This window comes from Crinia signifera, chromosome 9, assembly GCF_055691185.1.
Source record: "Crinia signifera chromosome 9, ASM5569118v1, whole genome shotgun sequence".
Lineage (NCBI taxonomy): Eukaryota > Metazoa > Chordata > Amphibia > Anura > Myobatrachidae > Crinia > Crinia signifera.
Genome location: NC_139225.1, coordinates 52,526,819 through 52,547,543, shown reverse-complemented (window position 1 = coordinate 52,547,543; position 20,725 = coordinate 52,526,819). Strand labels below are relative to the sequence as shown.

General features: G+C 43.3%; 1 protein-coding gene across 3 annotated transcripts in view; it reads right to left on the bottom strand.

Annotated features, from left to right (window-relative positions):
* Positions 1-2,660: 2,660 nt before the first annotated feature.
* SHROOM4 (shroom family member 4) overlaps positions 2,661-20,725 on the bottom strand; it is a 173,238-nt gene continuing 155,173 nt past the window's right edge. For all 3 annotated transcript variants that reach the window (XM_083159077.1, XM_083159079.1, XM_083159078.1), the window contains 3 exons: positions 13,513-13,705; positions 7,704-7,976; positions 2,661-4,497 (listed from right to left, as the gene is read on the bottom strand). In XM_083159077.1, the coding sequence (XP_083015203.1) occupies positions 4,249-4,497; positions 7,704-7,976; positions 13,513-13,705 (715 nt within the window). In that variant the 3' untranslated portion in view covers positions 2,661-4,248. The remainder of the gene's footprint in view (positions 4,498-7,703; positions 7,977-13,512; positions 13,706-20,725) is intronic.

The following is a 20,725-nucleotide window of genomic DNA, read 5'->3' as shown; positions in this document are numbered from 1 at the left end:
CGTGATGTAATAATTTTGCAAAGCTAGACACTGCCATTATTGCCTGCATGCTGCACTAATATTTTGTAGTCGGACACTTTGGCAAATGAAAGCATTAACTTTTTTCCTGCTTATTTAAAGTTTAATCTTTGTCTACATATCACAGTGCTAGAACTTTTCTCGGTACTCTTTACCTAGAACGGCGCCCATCGCGACCATCGCATGCACTAAAAAACAGGTGCGATGCGCGCGATTTCCCATAGGGATCAATGTTAAAAGTGTGATTGGACGCGATTTTTGTGTTCAATGGCTCAATGGCCATGATTTTTCCATAGGAAACAATGTTAAATGAGCCACAGAGCCCAAATAGTCACCCTAAAGTCAGAAATGGCCCCCCCAATTGTTAACGCCACCCCACGATCAACGTCAACCCGAAGTGTGGCGATCGCAGCGAGCCCGCGAGGGGCGGCGGTACGCGTCCTCCGACCTTTTCATTCCCCCACTATCCACGTCGGCGTGGAGTTGAGAATAGAATAGTGTGGCGAGCGCAGCGAGCCACAAGCACGGCGAGCGCAGCGAGCCCCGCGAGGGGACACGGATACCTTCACAGGTAAACGCGTCCCTTCGTGGGCTTCACAGGTATCCGCGTCCGCTCGCCACACTATTCTATTCTCAACTCCACGCCGACGTGGATAGTGAGGGTATGAAAAGGTCGGAGGACGCGTACCGCCACGCTTCGGGTTCACGTTGATCGTGGGGTGGCGTTAAAAATTGTGGGGGCCATTTAAGACTTCAGGGGGACTATTAGGGCTCTGTGGCCCATTTAACATTGCTTCCTATGTAAAAATCGCGGGCATTGAGGCATTTAACACTAAAATCGCGTCCAATCACACTTTTAACATTGATCCCTATGGGAAAATCGCGGGCATCGCGTCGCACCTATTTTTTTAGTGTATGCGATGCCCGCGATTTTTTACCCCCGATGACCGCGATGGACATCGTGGGCGCCGTTCTAGGTAAAGAGTACCCTTTTCTCCCCCAGTATCTGACTTTGAAATACAGTACCATGGCCGCCTTAATATAGCTGATGACTATTGCAGTACAATAGTTTTGGTTACAGCCAGCAATAACTGCTACAATAACAATCATGAACCACAGGATAGCCTTTATTGTAATAACAGCATATTTTATAATTGGGTCTGGATAGCTCCCAACTTTCTGGTCTGTGTTTATTTATGACAGAAATCCCTGCCTTCCAAATGACATGGTTTAACTTGTGTCTTATCCTTGGATAATGGGACAGGGTGCTAGGCTGGATTGTCATGTTACATCAATGTTCTCTAGATGTTTTAGAACGATTTGTGTTCAGTTAAACACAGGATTCATCCTATTTTTCTACTGAAGCATCAGAGGATATAATGTATGTAATCTGAATTTAAAGACCACACTTTCTTTATCTAAGGGAATCTGGGATCAGGTCATTGGGTCACCAGCACCGTGCCCGAAGCATGGAGAGTGCAGCGAGGTGCTACGTTTTAGTGTTTATGTTGACATTCCGTTTTTTTTTAAAAATTCTAGTTTTTCAATGTCGACCTTACCCATGTCGATCTTCCTGCATGTCGACCATAATGGTGGTGACCTAATGATCCATACCTGGGAAACTACTGGTCCTTTTAGAAGCCAAATGAATTAGGAGCATCAGGGTCACATTTAGGGATATTTTGCATATGCTGATATTACTGAACTGTAATGTGTGGAATAAAAGAGTGATTAAAAATGTCCTATATCACTATACTTGATAATGCTATGCAGTAACCTCAAAACGTATGCTACTAATGCGCATTTTAAGTTACAATGCACATTAATGCTTGTTTTGGTCATCGGACAAAGAGCTTTTCTCAGATAGCCAGCTACATGTGAATACAAAAGATGAATGGAGGTCACTTTACCATTCCAGACATTGCATCCCTGGTGTGAAATGAAATCCATTACTTATAATAATGCCAAACTAAAGCCCTGTAAAATAATTGGGAATGCAATGTGTTCCAGATGCATTGCATACAGTAAAAATTATATTATTTTGTGTGGTTAAAAGTCTAATAATTCAAATAAAATCTCTTCAAGTAATGTAATGGAAGCAATTTCTTCTATGACTATCTACAACTTTAATTATACCTCCAGGCATTTCAGAAGGTCAATTAATTCACCACTAATCATCTGAGCACTACAACTACTGAATGACTATTACTGCAAGTCATAATTTTGGATAATATTTAATGTAGTGCACATAATGTATATATCGCTTTATAGCCGTGAAAGGGTTCAAACTGACAATGTGCAAAAAATGATTTTGATATCAGAATATTGTCTCTTTGGCTTGGTCCTGAGTAATTTAATTAAAAGTAGCAAAATATTAATTCTACTTTTACAGATTTCCCTTTTCAAAATAAAAGTACAAATTTAGGGGATTATTTACCAAGATGGTTCTATCGAAGATTGGATGTTGCTATAGGCAACCAATCAGAATCTAGATATAATCTGATTGGTTGTCCATAGCAACACCCCATCTTCAATAGAACTCCAGTCTTAGTAAATAAACCCCTTAGTGTCAATAAAGTCCAGAATTAAGAAAAAAACTTCACCATTATAAACAGTAAAAATAGAGCATGTCATAACAATAATTAAACAAAGTTATATATTTCGATACAACCTTTTAAACACACTAGAAAGGAGAAGTATTAAAACTTGGAGAAAGATAAAGTAGAGAGACAAAGTACCAACCAAAAAGCTACTGTTATTTTCTTCAAACACAGCCTGTGAAATTACAGTTCGGAGTGGATTGGTAAAGGTGCCCATACACAGTGCGATGATCGCACCCGTTATGGGCTGGATCGCATTGCAACGCATGAATTTAGCATGCGATTTGTGTGCGATGCGAGGGCAGTATCAAAAGTATGTGCAGCACATACTTGTTGTACTGTATGAAGATGCCCGCGGCAGTGCGCATTGCATGGCATGGTAAAAAAGCACCATGTATGGGCACCTTTAGTACTTTATCTTTCTCCAATGTTTGATCCATCTTTTCCTGTAAGAGGTTGATATGTGTGTGATGAAAACGATGTCCTGTCACACACAAGTAATAAAGCAAAGGACTAGCCAGCAACATATATTTAGCACAATGGGAGGCATTTAAGGAGTAATGATATCAGACAATAGATGCCGCCAAGCAATATGTGGAGAAAACTAATGAGTATTTGGAGCATTTGCCAATGCTCTTAGATAGAGCTATATAAAATACTCAAAATATATAATATTTTGTTTTAAGCACTACAGAAGAGCCAATATATGGCAAATATGACAGTTAGGTGATACTCAATTTTGCATGTTTTTTCACTTAAAGTCAGCAATGATATAAGAAAATAAAATACAATAATTGCATTATATAATATAAATAACTTTAAAATTCGATCTCAAGAACTATTTATCACCACTCCAAATGTTGCTGGGCCAAAATGAGTGCACAGCAAATGAAAGAGCCTAGGAAAATCGTAACAATAAGGCACTTACAGACCCTCCTTCATAGGTGGTATTAGCTTGCAGAATGCAACACAATTATAGATTAGATACCTGCTGCATTGCTTTCTGTGCTATGCTCAGGATTACATGGACAGGACAAAAAGGCACGGTGGTGTTAAATTCCACCAAAGGCATTATTTAAATGAAAAAAACAGCTTGCTTTGGCACCAATGAGTGAATACCAATACTGGCCCACTCTAACACATTTAGACATTGCTCTTTTTTTTTTTAAATGGCCCATGCCAACTCCATAATGTGACCAACATAGAACCTTCTGCCAATTAGTCTTATGCACGTATGCATTTGATTAGAAGCAGTACTGATTAGGATATTCCAGGTATTCTTTTCTGAATTAAAAATAAATTGAAGCGTTTCATTTTGTTGTAGTCTATTCCATAGATTTTACATTAAAGACTTGACATTAAAGACTCTTGTGCATTATACACCGATTCACAGAAAAGCACAGCTCAATCACTTAAAGCTTTCTGGTTAATGCAAGCTACTGCATAGAGCAAAATGGTCACTTCCAGTTACAAGAACCTGTAGAGGAATGAGATGCATTTATAGACTGATAGCTTTGTAACAAAAGAAGTCTCCAAATTAATTGTTCAGCATCTGACCAATAAACCACATGATGCATCCCCTTAAACAAGGATATCTTTGGTTAGAAACTCCTGTTGGTCTCTAGTTAAATTACAGACTCTCTCGAAGACCCCTCAGTTGTTCTTCTCCCAATCTGATTTTATCTTCCAGCTCTCGCTGTTCCACAATGAGGGCAGAAGTCATCTTCACATAGTGGTGGTAGTCTTGGAGCTGCTCCTCATTTAAGTACTTGGACACTGCTTCTAGAACCACCTGCTCTCTCCAGGTTACATGAGCCTTTAATTCCCTAGCATCCTCTAGTTGGTCAGTCAGTTGTTTCTTCTTCTCCAAAAGGTTAATCTGTGTATAGGAGGAAAAAGTACAGTATATCAATCAAAAGAGGATACCAAAGTGTCTAAGAGGCCTATTTATTATGCTCTTTCTTCCATAAAATGATAAGGAAACTGAAGTTTCTGCAGAATTTTACGGTTTAATGCTATGTACTAATAGCATAATGCAGGAGATGCTAATTAGCACTCAAGATTGCAGCCCATTTTATCAATAGAGTCTACAATCTGATGACCCCTACTGGGCACGTTTATTTACAGTATGTTCAGATGGTGTAAACTGCTGTGTTGCCTATGTTGGCAACTAGCAGAACATCAATTTTGATCTCCCTCATGCAGCCTCCAACCAGAACTGTTGACAATACTGGAAAATTTTGTGTAACTGCAGGTTAACCTATGTACTTAGAGAATTAAAATTAAAATTTCAGCAGTGAAAAGACCCCTAAGCTTAATATAATTTAAATTTGTAGTCATTGGGGGAAATTTACCGCCCACTAATTGAAGCAGCTATTCATTTAGCTCAAAAAGCAACCCAAACATTGCAGTAAATAGGGATATTTTTTATGCTGGGTACACACCAAAACGATTTTGGCACAATCCCATCAATCTGGATCCAATTCAGACTGATTGGATGCAGATTGGATGCAGATTTGGTCAAAATCGTTTGGTTGGATCTGAATTGGATCCTAATCCGATCCTACCTGCTGCAGGTAGGATCTGTAAAAGATCCATTCATCTGAATACAGAGGGGATCAGATCGTATGCAAATTGTATGCAAATCGTATGCAAATAGTATGATCCGATTTGCATACAATTTGCAAACGATTTGCATACAATCCAAATCGTTTTGGTGTGTACCCAGCATAAGTTCAGACCTAAGCTCGCCTGTTTGAGTACCACAACCACGTTAACACATTTGTTGAAGAAATTGTCCCAGAGTCTATGGGTTCACACCAGTTAACTTATCAGGCGAGATAAAGGGTCCCTATTTGAATAGCTCTAGTTGTTAAAGCCTGAGGCTACCATCTTTGTTCACACCTGGTAAATTATTGGGGCTAAATGAATTCTGCCCATAGTGATAGAGGGTCATATTAAACATGTAAAAAAACTCTAAAACAATGTAAACGGAGAACACATTTTACAAACAAACACGTTTACAAACAAAATTGGGCACTATTACTCAAACTGCATGTTTCAACATATGCAAAATGTGCGGTTAATATTATGACTACAGGCCCCAATGCAGTATACGATTTGAGCCAGATTTCACCCAGTTCCAGCAAAATCAGGCTGAGAAATAGGGTTAAATCAGCCTTAATAGCACGTGTGAGACATCTGATTCGATGCGTGGTCCCGTGCGCATCAGATTAGAGCATGGGTCCTCAAACTGAGGCCCTCCAGATGTGGTGAAACTACAAATCCCAGCATGCCTTGCCACAGTTTTCCTATAAGGGAATGTTAAAACTGAGGCAAGGCATGCTGGGAATTGTAGTTTCTCAACATCTGGAGGGCCGCAGTTTGAGGACCCATGGATTAGAGCTTCAGATCATACGTGCTGCGTAAGATATCCGGGCTGGACCCAGGGCCGGATTTATGGGTCAGGCCGCCCCTAGGCACATCATTTTTGGCCGCCCCCTGGACCTGGAGGGAGGACCCTTTTGGCATTTTTAAAATAGGTCAGAGTGGAGGGAGATCAAGAGGCAGCTCCCCGGAGTTACCTCTGCACTTCTTCAGGCACCGGCAGCCAGGACACCATGCTCCTCCTCCTCCGCAGTCACAGACAAGTGGGCAGGGGGAGGACTGAGACACCCGGGCGGCAGAAGCAGCGGCAATAGCTGTGGTGGCGAGCACCAACTGTAACACTGGCAGCCCGGTCACCGTGCTCTGCAGCAGCAGTCACTGGCGGGCAATAGCAGTGTAGGCGGGAGCAAGGAGCGGGGTCGCTCAGCCTGACAGGACTAAGGGAGGTGTGTACAGGCAGACACTCTTGGAGCCCAGAGACCCCAGCAGCACTGACCCCAGCGGGTGCTGGTGGGATGGAGGGCGGATGACAGCGGGAGTGTGTGTGTGCATGCAGGAGGAGGGTTGCGGGCTCACAAGCTACAGCAGCCGGTGAGCCGCATATGATGCCGCCAGCTCTCACCTGTCCAGCTTCCGCTCCCTGGACATGTCAGTCAGGCTGCTGCCAGAGCCTCCCAGGTCACCATCTCCTCTCCGGTCCGCAGCAGCCCCGGATCCAGTGCAGCTCTTGGTCCGTGTGCAAGCAGCAACACAGCCCGCTAAGGTGCTGTAGACCGGCGGGATGCTGCTCTGGGATGAGCCGTGCAGCTGCACAGCTGGTCACTCGTAAAAAAGTCCCTGCTGGCTGCCGCCCTTAACATCTGCCGCCCCTAGGCCCCTGCCTCGCAGGGGATTGGATGTGACTTCTCTAAGGGGAGAAGTTGCATAGTGTATGGGCACCTTAAGATTTTTTTGCCAGATTCTGATGTGTTTAGAATTGTTATCACTTCTATTTCCTTGGAAGCAGTGGTGATAGCACTGTACGTTGATTCAGCATGAGACGTCTATTACAAACAGAAGCACCTGCTCCAGTAGTGATCCGAGCTGCGTCCATGGATCAATGACTCACCAACAGGCAGCTTGCGGCACTTATGGTGCCACAGAAGCCTCCTGTTGCAGATTCGAGGAGATCCCTGGCCTTTATCCTCCTCCCAAACAACATCCCACCGTTTTCACAAATTGCTGACAATCTGAGGCTGTGTTGCTTGCTAATGTACATTAAGGATCCATTAGCACAGATAATCGGTACTTTGTGCATCCAATAGAATAACTTTGGCATATGAATATCCGAGGCTCTAATAATGCAATAAAAAGCATTTTAACCTTATCAGCAATATAACTTTAAACATGATGGTAAAATAGCATTATAAAGTTATAATGCCAACATAGTAAATATGATTTAAAGCATTTTAACCAACATGTTGACACCACACTATCAGTAAGACACTGTGTATATTTTAATATTAAACAGCATTACGGTTAACTTTTAATGGTGTTCAAGCTTTTAAATATTCCAAATTCACATATTTAATTTTCAATCTGTTAAATTAAAAAGTAACTACAGTAGAATATGGAGGAATATGTCACTTTGAAGTTTTTAGCTTGCAGAGGTTTTGCTAACTATGGTTATTATTTTTTATAGGTGTCAAGTACTGGTACCTTCTCTTCCATAGAGGGTTCGGGGTCTTCACAACTCAAGACACTCTCCACCCTGCTCAACCGTCCAGACAACGACAACAACAAGTTGACCACTTTGTCCAGGTCCCCAATGAAGGTTCGGAATTTATCGTACTCATTGGGTTTACAAAGGTTCTTGAGCAGGTTTTGCAACTCGCAGCCAAGGGTCACATTAGCATTCATGTCCTCTTGAAGACCTTGCTGGGCATCATGAAGGACAGAAAGCTTCCTGCTGATGCTTTCTATTAGCTGCATCTGTTAAAAAGTGGAACATTTCAACTAGTAAATGTCACCTTACATTACAATCCAGTTAAAACAAAATAGAAAAAGACTTAAACAATTCAAGTTAAATACAACTGTATCCTCATCCATCTTTGCTTCATTTATGCTAAACAGCCCCTGTTGGAATGCCATGTCCCTTGAGAATCCTTTTTAGTATCGGGCATCTTTTCTGCTTTTTTTTGTTGAAAATGTATCTTAAATCACATCATAATTCACATATGAAGGACGCACGATGAGACTGTGCTGATTAATCCGATATATTTATTTATTAACAGTTTCTTATATAGCGCATACATATTCCGAATCGCTTTACAGAGTATAGGTGAACATTCACATAAGTCCCTGCCCCAGTGGAGTTTACAATCTATATTCCCTACCACATGTACTCATACACAGAAATTCTAGGGTTAATTTTGTTGGAAGCAAATTGACCTACCAGTATATTTTTGGATTGTGGGAGGAAACTGGAGTACCCGGAGGAAACCCACGCAAACACAGGAGAATATACAAACTCCGCACAGTTTGGGCCATGGTGGGTATTGAACCGATGATCTCAGCGCTGTGAGGCAGTAATGCTAACCATTACACCATCCGTGATGCCCAATATATGACTCTCGCATATCTGTGTGTGTGACTGAATCCATCAATACAGTAAGGGCTACAATGTAGCAGCCACAGCAAGTTCTGCAGTCCCAGTCACACACAATATATAAGTGTCACACATCTAATTAATCAGCACAGCACAGCACACATCTTGGGCTGTATGGTGTATTGAGGAAACATAAAAGGACACATCTGTATGTATACCTACAATAACATGTCAGATGTTAGAAGGATTCTACACCTTTAGAAGGCTATTCAAAATGTAATAAAAAATAATAATTAAAAAAAAAAACTACTCCAGTGTGATAAAATCCCTGTCCTATACTGTAGCAATTCTGCTAGTTAATATAGAGCAGGGGTGCCAAATTGATCCTCGAGATCTACCAATGGTCCATGTTTTCCAAATTACCTAGCTGGTGCACAGCTGTAGTCATTTCTGTGTCACTATACATACAACTTGAGGGTGGTTGCTAGGTCATGTCTATGGCCAGACGAGACATGCAGTGTCATGGGATTCCTGTGGCCATAGCCACTGTCTGCTGCAGACAATGGGGCAGATTTATTAAGCTTGGAGAATAGATAAACTGGAGATAAAGCGGAGAAAAGATAAAAGGAGATAAAGCACAGCCAATCAGCTGTGTTTGAAAAAGACAGTTGGGAGTTGATTGGCTGGTGCTTTATCTCCTTTTACCTTTTCTCCACTTTATCTCCAGTTTCTCTCTTCTCCAAGCTTAATAAATCTGCTCCATTCCATGCGGCCAGACCATCTGCAAAGATTACTGTTGAAACGGTTACACTCAAAATGACCACCACCTCAGAATAGTTGTGAAAGATGGTTCACAGTGTGCACGGTCTCCGAGGTTACATGTTTTTCTGGGGAGGCCCCAGATCAGCTTTTCAGGTAAGTGTATGGGATTGGTAAAGGAAAAAAAGGCGGTACTTGTTTCCTAGCACGGCCACAATCTTGTGGATCGTGTACCTTTAAGTTAAGGTACACGATCCACACGATGGACCCGATTTCCTTTGAAATCAGGTCCATTTTGCCGGCTAAGACACAATATCGGGGGCATCGCGTCGGTCGGGACCATTAACATTGGTCCCGACGCGACCGACGCGATGCCCCCGATTTTTCCATAGGCTTCAATGTTAAAAAATATTTTAACATTGAAATCGTGTCGGGAAAGGTAAAATATCGGGGGCATCGCGTCGGTCGGGACCATTAACATTGGTCCCGACGCGATGCCCCCGATTTTTACATAGGCTTCAATGTTAAAATATTTTTTAACATTGAAATCGTGAGAAAATGTGAAAAATGTGAAATGGGCCAATATGACCCATTTCACATTATAGATGTCCCCGTCGTCACCCCACGATAGACGCCAACCCGAAGCGTGGTGAGCGCAGCGAGCCCGCGAGGGGCGGCGGTGCGCGTCCTCCAACCTTTTCATTCCCCTACTATCCACGTCGGCGTGGAGTTGAGAATAGAATAGTGTGGCGAGCGCAGCGAGCCACCGAGCCCGAAGCGTGACGAGCGCAGCGATCCCCGCGAGGGGACGCGTATAACTTCACAGGTATACGCGTCCCCTCGCGGGGCTCGCTGCGCTCGCCACACTATTCTATTCTCAACTCCACGCCGACGTGGATAGTAGGGGAATGAAAAGGTCGGAGGATGCGCACCGCCGCCCCTCGCGGGCTCGCTGCGCTCGCCACGCTTCGGGTTGGCGTCTATCGTGGGGTGGGGTTAACGCCGTTAAATTTGGGGGGCTTGGGAATATTTTACATTGAATCCAATGTAAAATCGGGTCCCAGGGACCCGATTTACATTTCATTCAATCAAAAAAATCGGGTCGGTCGCGTCGATCGCATCGCATGCGACCAAATCGCATGCGATGCGATCGACGCGATTTTTCCGACACAACCACCCCGATGTAAATCGGTGTGGCCGTGCTAGGAAACAAGTACCAAAAAGGCAACTGGAAATAACTACAATATCTGACAGTGCATACTACATATCTAACCATGCAATGTAAAATGGAAACGGGGAGGCCCAATGTACCCATTAACTGGAGGCGTAAATCTGCACATACATAAAAGTTATATTCCAAGATAGGTTATATTAGTAGACTAGATATATAGCTGTATACCTAGACTACGCATATTAGGCTCTATAAATCATATGTGCAGGTAGCAAAATGTATTAAGTGTAGTGACAGCCATTGTTGCTATGTAGGAGAATGTATGATCATTTGCCAGATAAGAGAACAGTGCTCACCATTTCAAAATCTGTGCAATACATGTAAATGTACCAAATGACTGTTCCCCAGCCCCACATGTAATCTGCGCAGAATCCTTTGTCAAATATAAGGCAGCATTGTGGTCAGTCTGCTAAACAACACTAACCATTCCACAGAGCACTGGGAGAGCTTTAATAATTATAATAGTCTCACAATATAGCAGGGTTTAAACCATGTTTTTGTTTTTTTAATATGTTGTGACTACAGGCACAACACTGTGACAGCATAAAAAAAGTATATTGTAAGGAAATCCCTGGCTTTATTCCACATTATTGTTGCTTGTTATCGAAGTAAGCTGAACCTATGCAGTAAACCACACACACACAGATATATAGGGAGGTGATTCAGATAAGAGAGGTGCTAAGTCTGCCTAGCATCATGCTTGTCCACCCAACATTCCTTTATCCGAATGTATTTCCCTTTATTAAACAACTTCTGACTGCTTAATCATCTTCAGGCAGAGTAAAACAGGAAGTGTTAGACTGCGCTAAACACACATAATTGTAACAGTGACGTTCAGTAATAGGTTATAAATACACTATGATATTGTATTATAATAATGCAATAGAATAAAATAAAATGGAATAAGTGGCCAGGTGTGCAAAGATCAAGATAAAAAAGAAGATTTAATAATATAGTTAAAAAATGCATTACAACCAATTAATAGCAAATGACCAGACAGACATGTATAAATGATGATAAATAGTCACCCTTATCTCAACTTGTCAAGTCCACAGTAGAGCCTGATTATAGTCCACCCATTAGTCAACGGTGCCTTAGGTGTTTCTGGCTCTAACCAGCCAGCAATTTCAATTCTTCACCCACATCTCCTTGCCTGGAGACTCCGCCATTTGCCTTTCCACCCTAGAGGACCAAGTGAAGCATTTACAAGCAAAGGCAACTTCTCCAACCACCTGGATTACAAAAAACTCTCTCCCCAAAAGTTTTGGTTCCCCACCACTCTGCGGCACAGAATTCTTCTTGGAGGCATGCCACCTCCTTAAAAAGCCTGGACAATACCATTGGATGTGGACTCTCAACCAAGCTTTCATCCCTTGCACCGTTGCAAGGGATGGGTGGACTATAATCAGGATCTACTGTGGACTTGACAAGTTGAGATAAGGGTGACTTTTGAGGGAGAGAGTTTTTTGTAATCCAGGTGGTTGGAGAAGTTGCCTTTGCTTGTAAATGCTTTACTTGGTCCTTTAGGGTGGAAAGGCAAATGGCGGAAAGTCTCCAGGCAAGGAGATGTGGGTGAAGAATTGAAATTGCTGGCTGGTTAGAGCCAGAAACACCTAAGGCACCATTGCCTAATGGGTGGACTATAATCAAGCTCTACTGTGGACTTGACAAGTTGAGATAAGGGTGACTATTTATCATCATTTATAAATGTCTGCCTGGTCATTTGCTATTAATTGGTTTTAATACATGTTTTAACTATATTATTAAATATTCTATTTTATCTTGATCTCTGCACACCTGGCCACTTATAACATTTTATTTTATTCTATTGTATTATTATAATTCAATAGCATAGTGTATTTATAACCTATTACTGAACATCACATTTACAATGACTTTTTAGCGATTTTAGCTCAGACTAACACTTCCTGTTTTTCTCTGCCTATTGTATTGGTGGTAACTACCCCTTTTTTTTTCTTTGCTGCTAGGCACACTCATACCAAAGCGCCTTTACATGATATCTTGATATCTCCCCTTTTGCTTAATCTTCAGCTAGTATAAAAATATTTTTTCTTATTTTAGTTTAGTTCTTTTGAAGCTTCAAAACAGAGAGGGAACTAAAAAAAGGCATCTAAACTAATGTTTTTATTTAAAATGTTTAATGCCAGTGACACATTCAGTGCTAATGCTTAACACCTCATTTTTTTGTATTTGTGCATATCTCTAAAAATAACTTTTGCTTTTTTTTAGATAGCGTGGCAAGCGTAGCAAGCCACCGAGCCCGTAGTGTGGGCAAGCGCAGCGAGCTCCGCAAGGGGACTCAGACGCACGTCCATGCTGGCGTTGTGAAACTAAACAAGTACCGATAAATCACGTCAAAGCTTAATAACTTTGGATTGTTAGGGGTAAATTTACAAAGATGGGAGTTCTATTGTAGATGTACAGTATTTATTTAGCACCTTCTAGAAGAGAATAGAATCAGAATGGTGTCTATTGTCAACATCCCATATTTAATATAACTTCTATCTTAGTAAATGTTCCCCTTAATGCTATAAAGCATTAAAACATGGTTAAACAAGGTTTCTAATACATAGCAATGATTCTCACTATTATTCTAACAAACAGGATTGCTTTTATCTTTCATTAAAAACGTTAATACAAAATTGGCTTAAAACAAAAAAGCTTTTTTTTTTTTCAAACTCTGCAATATAGTAATTGCTTTAAAAAATAGATATTGGGGAATAAAAAATATAAATAAATCAGAGACCATGACACACAGGTCAAGTCTACAGTAATAATGTTTGATATACATGGAAGACTTCACTGACCCACTGAAAGCCCCCAATTAGCATTGGCTGTTACATACTTATTGATAATAAAAATTATATAAATTTACGGTGTTAACAACAAATTTCAGTTCAAACTTTTACCTTCTTAAAAGTTAGCTCCTTGTCTTCCTCATCTGCTCCTGGTGTGCTTCCTAATTCCTCCTGTACACCTTGCATTTCCTTCATTTTGTTCAGCAACTCAGCCTTGGCCGCAGATGTATTGTAATAAGTGGCACAAGAAGTGGGGCTAACAGCTCCACATGCTGGTGGGGGGGAGATCGGCTGAAATTCATACCTATAAAAAGGGTACAGTCAGACTCACTATACAACATAAATGAGACAAAATATTACTTCCCAAAAACATAATACTTTTACTATAATTAACTAAATCTAAATTATCTCTACAACCTTAGTTCATAGTGGATTACTTCTTTAGTGTCCTCTATGGAAGAAGACTGAAAAAGAGACACTTCAGACCACTTTGCAGGGTGGGTTCACACTGGATCATTATTAGGCCCTGTATCCAACACAGTGAAGAACCCATGATTCACTGGGCTGGCATAGGATCGGGGGGGGGTTGCAGCGAAGTAAAGCGATTCCTCATTAGTAGCGCACACTTTCATCAGCCCCTGGGATTGCCAGTGAATGTTACAACATCCAGTTCGCTTCACTGGAGAGAGGGCATGATGTAGGAAGGCTTCCTACTCTTCTGGGGCTGCTGGGAACTACCGCCCAAATAGTCTCTCTCTCCTGGAATGGTAGGAAAATGGTATTTTTCTAAGAACTTACCGTTCAAATGCCTTTCTCCGAGTCCATCCTGGTGACACAGCTAACCATGGGATGTAGGAGGGGACGCAGGAGCAAGGAATCTATGCTGACTTCTTTGAGAGGTAGGCTCCTCCCTTCTGCATTCCAGAATTCCTCAGTTCAACTTCTAAAGCACACTAGGATACATTACGCCTGAACGTATTAATATGCACAATCAACAATAACATGACAATACATGAACGGTATAAACTTTCTGAGCGTAAGGGAGGGATCGCTTTGTCACCAGGATGGACTCAGAGAAAGGGATTCGAACAGTAAGTTCTTACAAAAATCCCTTTTTCTCTTTCGTCCATCCTGGGGACACAGCTAACCATGGGACGATCAAGAGCCAGGCCTTTGGGAGGGTATGCTCAGGCTTACAGTTCTCTCACTGCTTGCCCAAATGAAGCGTCCTCTGACGCGAACTCATGGAACCTATAGAATTTAGTAAAGATATTAACAGAGGACCAGGTGGCAGCCCTGCAGCCCCATGATGACCAGCCCAAGAGGAAGCAACTAACCTGGACGTATGGGCATTAATCCTGGAGGGAAATCGGTCTGCCTATCTTAGTGTAGGCAAAGGCAATTATCGACCGTAACCATCTAGCAATGGTCTGCTTAGAAGCAGGCCACTCTCTCTTATGTACGTCATACAGAACCAAAAGCAAATCAGTTTTGCGAATATCCTTTATACTATCCACATAGATGTGCAAAGCGTCCAGTTTCTTCAACTTGTCCCCATTTCTAGCCTCCTCTGGAGGGCAAAAGACCGGGAGCACAATCTCCTGGTTTAAATTACATTTTGACTCTACCTTAGGTAGAAACTTTGGCACTGTTCTAAGCACAGCCCTGTCTTAATGGAAAAACAGAAACGGAGACTTGCAAGACAAGGCCCCCAATTCTGAAACTCACCTAGCTGAAGCTATGGCCAACAAAAAGGTAAGTTTCCAAGAAAGAAATTTAAGATCAGCCAACCTTAAAGGCTCAAACGGAGGTTTTTGTAAAACCGACAAAACCAGAGACAGGTCCCAAGGTGCCACTGGCTGCCTATATGGGGGTTTAAGTCTCATAACTCCCTGCAAAAAAGTCTGTACTTATGACAAACTCTTTTTTTGAAAGAAAATGGATAAGGCCGACAGCTGTACCTTTAAGGACTGCAGGCTAAGCCCTGCTGAAAACCCATCCTGGAGGAACTCCAAGAGTCTAGTGACCTTGAACCTAGATGCGTGTGCCTTCTGTCATTCACACCACCTGATATAGATCTTCCAAACACGATGGTAATGAGCTGCTGAAACAGGCTTCCAAGCCCTAAGCATAGTCTGGATAACAGCTTCTGAAAAACCTTTCTTCCTTAGAAAGGAGGTTTCAAAAGCCAGGCCGTCAAATTGAGATGAGCTAGGTCCAGGTGTAGAAATGGTCCTTGTTTGAGTAAGTCTGGCTGAAGAGGAAGATGCCAAAAGTCCGTCGACAACCTCAGTATGTCTGAATACCACAACCTCCTGGGCCTGTCCGGTGCAATCAGTATGACTTGTACCTCCTGCGTCTTCACTCTCTTTAAGACCCAAGGAACCATAGAAACGGAGGGAACACGTAGGCAAGGGTGAAACGCCACGGAACTGTCATGGCATCCACTGCCCACGCAGTCGAAACCCTGGTCCAAGAGCAGAACCTGGGAACCTGACAGTTGTGTCTGGACGCCATCAAGTCTATCTCTGGGAGCCCCCAGAGAGTCACTATTTCCTGAAAGACCTCCTGATGTAGCACCCACTCTCCTTCAAGCAGTTCTGCCATGCTGAGGAAATCCGCTTCTACATTCGAGATCCCCGGAATGAACACAGTCGACACAGTAGGAATGTTCACTTCTGCCCACTGAAATATCCGCAAGACTTCCTGCATTGCCATCATGCTGCGAGTCCCGTCCTGATGATTTAGGTAAGCCACAGCAGTGGCATTGTCTGACTGTATGCGCACAGGTGATACCTTCAGGAGATCCTCCGCCTGTAAAAGGGTCTTCCAAACGGCCCGGGGCTCCAAGATGTTGATCAGCAGTCTGGATTCCTCTTTGCAATCTGAGGTGCAGGACCACTGCCCCCCAGCCCCTGAGACTGGCATTGGTCGTGACAACCAGCCAATCCCACGAGCAAAAGGAACGCCCCATTTGCAGAGACTCCAGATCTGTCCACCAGATCAAGGAGCACCAGCCGTTCCTGTTTCATGGTTTTTGGATTTCCTGACCAACAGTACAGTATGTTCCATTGAAAAGTTCTCGAGTGAAACCTCGCAAACTGCAGTGTCATGAAGGTTGCCTCCATCTTGCCTAACAGCTTCACACCCTGCCATATTGTTGGATTTGTTGACTGAAGAATCAACAGGACCAATTGGCGAATGTCCACCGCTTTGGACTCTGGAAGAAAAACACAATGTAGGTGTGTATCTAAGATCACCCCCAGAAACTGAAGCCTCTGAGTGGGTGTCAAATGAGACTTAAGATTTAACAACCACCCATGGTCTTGGAGAAACTGTGTTGCCATGGCCAGAAGTTCCGGTAATTTCTCCGCCTTGAACAAGAGGTTGTCCAAGTATGGGATAATCACTATTCCCTTTAACCTGAGGGCCGCTGCCATGACCATGTGCCTATACCTGCAGATAGGCACATGAAGATAAGCATCCTGGATGTCCACCGATGCTTGAAATTCTCCAGACTCTATGCTTTAAAGCACTGCTTGAAGAGATTCCATCTGAAAGTGGTCCGCCCACAGGTGTAGGTTTAAAGACTTCACTTTTATAATGGGTCTGAAAGACCCGTCTGGTTTGGGGACCAAGAAAAGAATGTAATAGAATCCCTTGTTTCTTTCCTCCTGAGGCACAGGGACCACCACTCCTTCTTGAGAAGTGACGTTGCCGCCCCCAAGAGGGCTTTCCGCAAACGAGCTTCCCGCGGCAGGGGTGTTGGGAGAAATCTCTTTGGCAGTGCACCCCTGAGATTTATTCTGTAACCCTGAGAAATGATGGAGAGAATCCAAGGGTCCGGGGTAGAGGTGTTCCATATATCCCGAAACTGCACGAGGCAACCCCCAGAACGGTCATGCTGAGGATTTATCTTCAGTCTTTGAAGGGTGTTTCTTAGCAAAGGCTCCGAGATGGGATCTGGGTGCCCTCCCTTTACTGGAGGGAAACTTTCCTCTTCCCGCTTGTCCTCTATTGGATGCACCCCCTCGAAAGGAGGAGCAAAAGGACAGCCTGAAAACCCCAAACTTAGACACGAGTGATTTGACGTGGCTTGTATTATAATGGACTCAAGTTCTGCACCAAAAAGAAGCTATCCCTTATATGCCAAGGCCTCTAGAGACTTCTTGGATTCGCTGTCTGCCTCCCAAGCTGTGAGCTCTCCTAGCTGTCACGGAAGTGGCCGACACTTTTGACACCATCTTCCCCAGCTTCACAAACATACTCTGCAGCACACCTAAGCTTTTCAGCCAGTACGAAAGCTTCAGAGTCAGGCTGGAGCTGATTACATTAGGCCTCAGCCCATTTCATCATGGCCTTGGATACCCAAGCAGAGACAATAATAGGGCGTAAAGTAAAACCGACACCTTCAAACACAGCCTTAAGACAACCCTCAATCTTCTTGTCCACATGGTCCTTAAACGCAGCACCCCTTTGAACCGGCAAAGCCGTGGATTTAGACAACCTGGCATCAGGCGCATCTACTAGAGGGGTCTTTTCCCATAATTTAACATGCTCCTCTGGCACTGGATACATGTTTGCAAATCTTTTAGGCATAAGGAGCCTCTTATCAGGAGTCTTCCATGCTTCTCCCAAGTAAAGCTATCATGCCCTCATCCGAGGGAAAAGTAACGATCTCTGCACAATTTCTTGAATACACAATAAGCAGGCACTTTATTCTCATCAGCTAGAATCAAAGTCTGCTTAACTGCCAGTATCATAGCCTCAATACCAGGGACAGAAGACTCAACTTCTTCCCTCTGGTCCCAAAAGACATCCTCAGTGCACACACCTTCCTCATCAGAATCTAAAATTCAACATGCACTTATTATATCCCGCATTGATTATTGCAATAGTCTCCTAACTGGTCTTCCCAAGAACAGACTCTCGCCACTGCAATCTATTTTAAATGCGGCTGCTAGGCTGATCTTCCTTGCAAGATGTTCATCGTCTGCTGATCCGCTCTGCCAGTCCCTCCATTGGTTGCCTGTATATTACCGTATTCAATATAAAACACTTCTACTCACATATAAAGCTATTAACCATACTGCACCAGAATATATCTCTTATCACAAAATATCTCCCATTTCGACCACTCCGCTCTATACAAGATCTGCGTCTCTTCTGCACGGATCACTAGCTCCCATTCACTATTACAGGACTTTCAGCAGGCTGCTCCCATCCTATGGAATGCCCTTCCACGCACAATAAGACTCTCCACTAGTCTCCAAACTTTCAAGTGTTCCTTGAAAACTCACCTCTTCAGGCAAGCCTATCATATTTAAGTTCTACACGCATAACCCTCTAAAGCACCTATGTATAATACTATATAATATATATATCTATATAATATAGCTTCCCTTCTGGACTTGTAACTTGGTGGGACTGCTATGTTATTACTGGTGACTGTCCTTGTGTTTCCCTCCTATATCTCTATATATTGTAAGCTTGCAGCAGGGCTCTCCTACCTCCAAGTCTGTCTGTTTTTACCCAGTTTGTTTTATCACTGTCTACTATTGTAAAGCGCAATGGAATCTGCTGCGCTATATAAGAAACTGTTAATAAATAAATAATAAACAGGGGAGGGGTAGATAATGGGTGTCTGGGAGAAGTAACCTCAGGGGTCGTGGCAAGCTGTTCCATAAAAGCATTCATTTTATGAACACACTGCGCAGTGTCCTGCATAACCTGCAGTAAAGCTGGGTCCCCCTGAGAAGGGTTAATAGAGCCCACAGACTGTTGAGGTGGGGGAAAAGGGCCAGGTGATTTTACAAGCTCATCTCTCTGCCTATTCAAAGCCTGTGCTAAGGCATTTATAGATCTCCCCAAGGCAGCTGCCCACGCAGGTTCAGGCTGCTCAGACCTCTGGCCTCGAGCCCCACTGGGCACAGACTCACGAGGGGCACAAATCCCCCTGATCCATCTGTTCACTTGTTATTTTAACACCACAAAATCTGCAGTTAACTAACATGGAAGGCGCTCCCTCCCCAAGAGCAGCAGCACTATACCTTTCTGTCATAATTACACACAGTGCACAATGTCAGGCAAATGTACAGAATCATGTAACAGTGTACTTATCTGTCTGTGCTGCTGCAATGGTCCCTCAGCGGTCACTAGGGAAAGCGCTGGCAGGGAAAAAAAGCTTTCACTCTGATCTGCAGTGTAAATCCTCCTTCAGCTCCGCAGTGTGGAGAGAAAGGGCACCAGAACAGAGAGCAGGAAGAGATCAAGTCTCTGCTTCAGCGGGGAAGGAAGCCTATTGGCTCCTTTTCCCCCTGTAGCCGCTCCTACCAAGTGTTAATCCTCACCTCCAGTGTCTCCCCTCAGACTGCGACCACTTGGAAGCTCCTTTAATAGGCATTAACTCCATTTCTGGATTTCTGCCTATAAGCCCTTGAAAATGGCGGCGCCATAGTGGGGAGGTCCATCCCCCAAGATCCCCCCAAGCAGGGAACCGCTTCAGAACTCACCCCAGGGCCAGGGTTAAAGCGCTGTGCAGACAGTGTCCCTCTGCACACAGAGAGCTGACAGGACACGCTTCTATCAGCCTTTGCTGCACTCTCAGTGTGTATAAACTTCCTCTGGAAGTTACACACTGTGCCTGCGCTAACTAGTGAATATTAATAAAATAACAAACACCTAGTTAATCTAACACAAAATGGCTGCATCACGCAGCCAGTCAGCACAGCACCCACTCCGGTGGGCACCTAAAACTAACTGAGGAATTCTGGGATGCAGAAGGGAGGAGCCTGCATCTCAAAGAAGTCAGCATAGGTGCCTTGCTCCTGTGGACCCGCCTACATTCCATGGTTAGCTGTGTCACCAATGGACAAGAGAGAAAGTATGCCTTAGTTGCTCTGACCCCTTTGTCCACTCTCTTACTTTACATATTTCATCCAGTGCAACACATATGAAATATATAAGAACTAGGAAATGAAACAAACAAGGTATGACCAGTATAGATATTATATGGAGTATGACATTTCAGTCTATGTATTTCTGGTGTACTGTACTACAACAGGCTTAGACAGCCTATGGCTTTCTCAGGTCTTTAAAGGTGCATACACACGGATAGATTTGGCAAAAGATCTGGGAGTTCCCGACCGATTGAAATCGCTCAAATCGTTCCGTGTGTATGAACGATATTAATGCCGTACCCGCCGGTCGTTGGTAGAGGTCGATGATCTTTCCTGCATGCAGAAAGATCATAGACCAATCATTAGCGATGTGTACCAATTGTTTCATGTGTATGCATGATGAACGAGTTGGTAAAGTTGATTGT